The sequence below is a fragment of the Anoplophora glabripennis genome, unplaced genomic scaffold, assembly GCF_000390285.2.
Source record: "Anoplophora glabripennis isolate ALB-LARVAE unplaced genomic scaffold, Agla_2.0 scaffold1441, whole genome shotgun sequence".
Classification (NCBI taxonomy): domain Eukaryota; kingdom Metazoa; phylum Arthropoda; class Insecta; order Coleoptera; family Cerambycidae; genus Anoplophora; species Anoplophora glabripennis.
In genome coordinates, this window is record NW_019418037.1 from 10,064 (window position 1) to 17,116 (window position 7,053).

Below are 7,053 nucleotides of genomic sequence, written 5' to 3' on the forward strand. Positions count from 1 at the left end.
TCACCTATCCACTCCTTTATTTTCTCCTCTTTATATTGCCAACTATAAGTATTTTAGAGTAATATTCAAAATTTAATTAATTACCCTGTAAATGTAGTCAAAACTTTTAAAGATAAAAGAGTATGGACATATGGCATTATTTTATTTGGACACATTTTTCTTTAGTAAATTTTTACAAAAATACCCTCAGTACAAATATTTATTCATTTAATTCATTTCATAGAACAAAATTTATAAATATAATTGGAATCAATGACATGTCAGTATTGCACAATAGATTTAAAAGCAACGAAGTGTCCAGTTGCAAATTGAACTGACCCTTGCACTATGTCCATCTCGCTCTCTCTCTATAAACTGGTGAACTGATTCAGACATCGTTCCCGATTCTTCTACCGGTGGTTTAATTCTAATGCACTCAGCATTTTATAAAGAATATTTAAACCCCGGAAACTTGGTGAATCGGGGCCAGTCCAGAGCCATCTTGAGAGCCAGTTGATGGCTAGGAGTCTCACCAAGATTCCGGGGGTTTAAGTATTCTTTACAAAATGCTGAGTGCATTAGAATTAAACCACCGGTAGAAGAATCAGGAACAATGTCTGAATCAGTTCAACAGTTAGTGGAGTCAAGATAGACTTTGACTTTGCGAAAATTACGGGAAAAGAGAACTTTTTATTTTTCGCTTTGTAAAGTTGTCAGAAACAACATATAAAAAGTTACCAACTCTAGAGTGTACGCGAAATTATTTATTTAACAAATTAGTTGCAAATTACAGTTTTTGCAAAATACATAAAAAAAATTAACTTTTTTCGCTTCGTGTTGGTTTCCATGATGTCAGCATTTAGGGTGTGTGGATCATCACTCCTCTGCACCCGAGAGTATACAGGGTAGGGAAAGTCGCCATGGTTCATCAGCCATTACGTGAGAGCTATAAAGTAAGTCATAGAAATCCGTGCGATAGAGAAGGATGACTATAATAAAAGCGTCTCATAGTCACCGCCCGTTTCGCCCTTCCACAAATAAGATCCACTTCCACTTGTAATTCAGCGACCGGTGGTCATCTTTGTTTTCGTCGTTTGGCTTTTCTTTAATAGATGTCACTACTTATACAATTTCGACTTCGGTATTCCGATATGTTAACAGAGGGCAGCACAACGCGTAACAAAGAAAACTTTTTACAGTAGCTAGTAGATACCTCTGTTTGTAAATCTAGTGACCTTGTTTCTCCTACTGAGAAGTTATTCAAATGGAGTATAGTGGTCAGCTGCGTTTAAAGTTCATTTAGTTGTTATTTAAGTATACTTTTTAAAATAACTTAAAAATCCCAAGAAATAAAGCACTCTTTCTAGGGCTGCGCCTTACCTTAGACAAATTGTGCTGCTCTCTGTTAACGGATTGTATTAACATATCGAAATACGAAGTTGGAATTGTATAAGTAGTGACATCTATTACAGAAAATTCAAACGACAAAAACAAAGATGACCACCGGTCGCTGAATTACAAGTGGAAGTGGATCTTATTTGTGGAAGGGCGAAATGGGCGGTGACTATGAGACTTATAGCCATCCTTCTCTATCGCATGGATTTCTATGACTTACTTTATCGCTCTCACTTAACGGCTGGTGAACCATGGGGACTTTCTGACCCTGTATATCTATTCAATACTGTTTGTAAATTACTGATTAACTCTTCCTTTTCTATTGTCCATTCTTCTTTTACCAGTGCATTTTCTTTTATATGAGTGAAATTTTTCGAAGTTTACACGTATTTAGCGTTTTGAGGTGTGATCAAATTGAAAATGCTATCCATTTCTTTCTTAAAAAAATGCCTAATATATTTTTAAATTTTCTTGATGATAGTAGGCCGTAGAAAAGATCACATGTCAACAAATATAATAGGTATAAAAAAGTAGGCCCTTTTGTGGTACTCATATAAAAAAAAGAATTTTAGAAATCGGCCAATGCCATCCTAAATACGGAGGTGCACCGACTTTAAGTGAAACATACTGTATGTATATTTTTTTATTACTACTTACCTTGGTTTATGAAGCCAATTACTTTCCTTGTATGGTATATTGTTGATATATCGAGGGGCGATCCGCTAAGAAAAAAACGTACGAAGATTACAAAATTTCTGAAATCTCTTGTAATGTATCTGCAGATTTCAATATCGATTACAAAAAAAATTACAAATTTCATATAAATAATCAAGATTACAATATCTTTCAACCGATTACAAAACATTTCAGGAAATTTCAGAGTTATTTTAGTAGATTTCAATGATTATTTAAGATTTCAATAGGATTATTCGAAATTAAAAGAAGATTTCAAAATTTCTTAATAATATTTCAAGGAATACGGGAAGATTACAATAAGTTTTGAATGTCCATTTGAACAAAAATAATTGAATTAACTTCAACTGTCATTCATTTCATTCATTAACAGTAGTGCTTTGATTAAGAATTTCCAGTATCATTTTTACGCAAAAATTGTAACATTCTGATTAAGTTTTTGTTCGAATGAACGTTAAAAACTTTTTGTCATGACAAAAATGATAACGCCATTTTGAAAGTAGGTAAGTATATATTTTTATTGAAAGATAAAAATATAATAATCCAATAAACTAATAAAAATAAAAAAAATAGAAGTAACATAAAATAAACATTTTCCCAAAAAATAAATAATAAGAAATATTTTAAGCTTTTATTAACACTTGTATTTAATACTTTACCTGTATACAGTGTATTTAAAAAAGACGCGGCAATATTTAAGGGGGCGATTGCCCAGATCATTTTATAAAAAAAAGTTCCTATAAACATACGTCCGCAAACGCTTCGTTACCGATCTACAGAATGTTGAAATTTCATTAAAAAAACAGTAAAAATTAAATTTCTCCAAAACCTCTTGATATTATAATGAAATTTTAGGCCTGTCAATAGCTATGGCAGACGCGTACTTTGCAATACAAAACGATTTTTTAGTCTTACCAGTGACTAGCTATTTTTAATGAAAAAAATAGGACCCCGCTGGTTTTTCTAAAAATATAATTTTTTAATTCCTTGTTCAATTATGAAGAAGAAAGCTTTCCTCAGATTATACGCACCGTACGTCACACCGTTATTGAGTAAAAAAATAAAAAACATTTTATTGCGCACCTAAACCCAATGTTGTTTTAATTGAGAAATTTAAATTATTGAACAAAGAAATTCAAATTATCAAATTTGATTGATTTTTGAAATGTGGTACATACTGTTGTTTGTAGTAGGTAATAATAAGGGGCTGCGTTTTAGAGAAATTTAATTTTTACTGTTTTTTAATGAAATTTCACATTCTGTAGATCGGTAACGAAGCGTTTGCGGACCTATGTTTATAGGACTTTTTTTATAAACTGACCTGAGCAATCACTCCCTTAAATATTGCCGCGTCTTTTTTAAACACACTGTATACAAGTAAAGTATTAAATGCAAGTATTAATAAAAGCTTAATATATTTTTTATTTATTAGTTTTTGGGAAAATACTTACCTACTTTCAAAATAGCATTATCATTTTTGTCATGACAAAAAGTTTTTAACGTTCATTCGAACAAAAAACTTAATCAGAATGTTACAATTTTTGCCCAAAAAATGCCTGATACTGGAAATTCTTAATCAAAGTACTACTGTTAATGAATGAAATGAATGACATTTGAAGTTAATTCAATTATTTTTGTTCAAATGGACATTCAAAACTTATTGTAATCTTCCCGTATTCCTTGAAACCTTATTAAGAAATTTTGAAATCTTCTTTTAATTTCTAATAATCCTATTGAAATCTTAAATAATCATTGAAATCTACTAAAATAACTCTGAAATCTCCTGAAATGTTTTGTAATCGGTTGAAAGATATTGTAATCTTGATTATTTATATGAAATTTGTAATATTTTTTGAATTGATATTGAAATCTGCAGATACATTACAAGAGATTTCAGAAATTTTGTAATCTTCGTCTGTTTTTTCCTTGGCTGATTACCCTTCGGAACACACCAATCGCACCATATAGGTTTCTGTCGAGGTTTCTGTGGCATTCTTTGGAAAATAAGAGGGGGGCGTTGTATAACGACTACATCGACGAAATTCATTAGCTGATTACATAGATTACAGCGAGGATTACAGATAAGATTACGTAGATTACAGATAGATTACATAGATTACAGATAAGATTACGTAGATTACATAAAGATTCCAGGGCGAACGTACGAAGATTACATCAGCGGATCGCCCCTCGTGATATATTATGTGAATACTACAATTGGTAATTAGTTGCTGCCTAGTTATCAATTTTTTTTAACCCTTGTTTGTAAATTGGGGGGTTATATCACTGGAGGTTATTTAAGTGGATAGGTAATGTACTTGGCGCCCAAGTTGACATAATAATTTTGAACCCAGCCCATCTCCACTGCTTGCTGGCCGGAGAATATCCAACTGTCATCTGACATTGACAGCTGTAGTTTATTTATATTTATTTATTTACGTCACAATATATGAAAGTGATTTTTTTTTTGTAAAATGCTATATTTTGGCATCACCTATAACCCCTTTAAATCCTTACTTTCTAAAATACCCTGTATATGTAAATTTTTTCAGAGACACGCTACCGGAGACCTTCGATTATGAACCATTTGAGAAGAGTGACTGGCAAGATGCAGAAGAGGATGAATGTAAAGTTGAGATTAGAGCAGTGAACAAATGTAACGTGAAAATCAAGCAGGAGTGCAAAGTATCGTACAAATGTGACACATGTCTTTACAAAACAGCACACTCTGCGAGACAAGAAAATGATTCGGTAGTGTACAAATGTGAATCATGTGAGTATGAAGCTAAAAGTAAGAAATTACTTCAGAGGCAGACAGAATGCAGTTCTAACCTTGTTGAGCATCAAGTGAAGCACAAAGCACAACTGTACATGTGCAACTTCTGTGATTTCCAAACGAAGTGGAGAGGCAGTTTTAATAGACATCATATAAAACACAAAGACTCAAGTAAATGTGATGAGTATAATTATAAAACCAAATTGCCACATAAGGACGCTTCACAGCTGAAGATGTACAAATGCGATGGTTGCAACTACGAATCAATGAAAAAGAAACTTTTAATCAAACATCAGTTGGTACATAAAGATTCTTCTCAGGTTCAAATGTACAAATGTAACGACTGCGATTACAAAACTAAATACAAGTATGATATCAAAATACACCAATTGAAACATAAAGATCCTTCACAGGTTCAAATGTACAGTTGTAATGACTGCGAATACAAAACTAAGTACAAGAATTACATCAAACTGCACCGACTGAAACATGAAGATCCTTCGCAGATTCAAATGTATAGGTGTAACGATTGCGATTATGAATCTAAATACAAACGTGATATCAAACAGCATCAACTGAAACATAAAGATCCTTCGCAGATTCAAATGTACAAGTGCAACGACTGCGATTATGAAACTAAATACAAACGTTACATCAAAAGACATCAATTGAAACATAAGAATTCTTCGGAGATTCAAATGTACAGTTGTAATGATTGCGATTACACAGCTAAACAGAAGCACCTTATCAAACAGCATCAACTGATACATAAAGATCCTTCACAGATTCAAATGTTCAGGTGTAATGACTGTGATTACGAAACTAAATACAAGAGTCACATCAAACAGCACCAACTGAAGCATAAAGATCCATCTCAGATTCAAATGTACAGGTGTAATGACTGCGATTTTGAAACCAAATACAGTCGTTGTATAAAACAGCACCAACTGCAACATAAATATCCTTCGCTAGTTCAAACTTATAGGTGTAACGATTGTGATTATGAAACTAAATACAAAGGCGATTTCAACAGACATCAACTGAAACATAAAGATCCTTCACAGGTTCAAATGTACAGGTGTAATGACTGCGATTATGAAACTAGATACAGTCGTTATTTGAAACAACACCAACTGAAACATAAAGACCCTTCGCTGGTTCAAAAGTATAGGTGTAACGAGTGCGATTATTCAACTGAACGTAGGTATTATATAAAACAACACCAACTGAAGCATAAAGATCCTTCGCAGGTTCAAATGTATAGGTGTAACGAGTGCGGTTATGAAACTAAATACAAGAAGGATATGAAACAGCACCAACTGAAACATAAAGATCCATCTCAGACTGAAAGGTACAGGTGTAACGACTGTAATTATGAAACTATATACAAGAGATATATTAAAAGACACCAACAGAAACATAAGGATACTTCGCAGAGTCAAACGGAATCGCACCAACTGACACATAAAGATCCTTCTCAAGTTCAAATGTACAAGTGTAACGATTGTAATTATGAAAGTAAATTTAAGTGTAATATCAAAAAGCACCAACTGAGACATAAAGATCCATCACAGGTGCAAATGTTCAGGTGTAACGACTGCGATTATGAAACTAAATACAAGAATGATATGAAACAGCACCAACTGACACATAAAAATCCTTCGCAAATTCAAATGTACAGTTGTAATGACTGCAGTTACGAAACTAAGTACAAGCATGGTATCAAACTACACCGACTGAAACATAAAGATCCTTCGCAGGTTCAAACGTACACGTCTAACGACTGCGATGAACTCAAATAATGGAGATGTATCGAGTGTTAAAACATAGAGATCCTTTTCAAATGCAAATGTACCGGTGTGATCTGTGTGATTTGCTAGCTAAGGTCTGCAGGTGTTAATTACTGCCCATCGCTATGCAAAATATAGTCAAAAGTGGAGGTATTTAAGAGCTACAAATGCGAATATAAATATTGGAATAAGATGTAACACATAACGCCAGCCGTGAAAAACATCGATTGAAACATGAAAACCTTACCCGAGCAGAATCCGGCAAGCGAGTTTGGACTAAAATTTGTAGAAGTTTCTAGTATTTAATTATGAACTGAAAAGTTTCCTGTTTCTCGCAACGTAACCGTTTGCCAATTGGCAAAATTGGGTTTATAATTTCGACAGATTGTATTATGTTAAATATGTACATGTATTTTAAAT

General features: G+C 33.0%; 1 protein-coding gene across 1 annotated transcript; it reads left to right on the forward strand.

Moving 5' to 3' along the window:
- Positions 1-4,619: 4,619 nt before the first annotated feature.
- Positions 4,620-6,645, forward strand: LOC108914757 (zinc finger Y-chromosomal protein-like; the record flags this gene model as incomplete). Its single annotated transcript, XM_023456624.1, has 3 exons — positions 4,620-5,163; positions 6,094-6,324; positions 6,373-6,645. Coding segments are annotated over 3 exons (1,048 nt in total), but the record flags the coding sequence as incomplete, so codon positions are not given.
- Between the last annotated feature and the right edge of the window lie 408 nt (positions 6,646-7,053).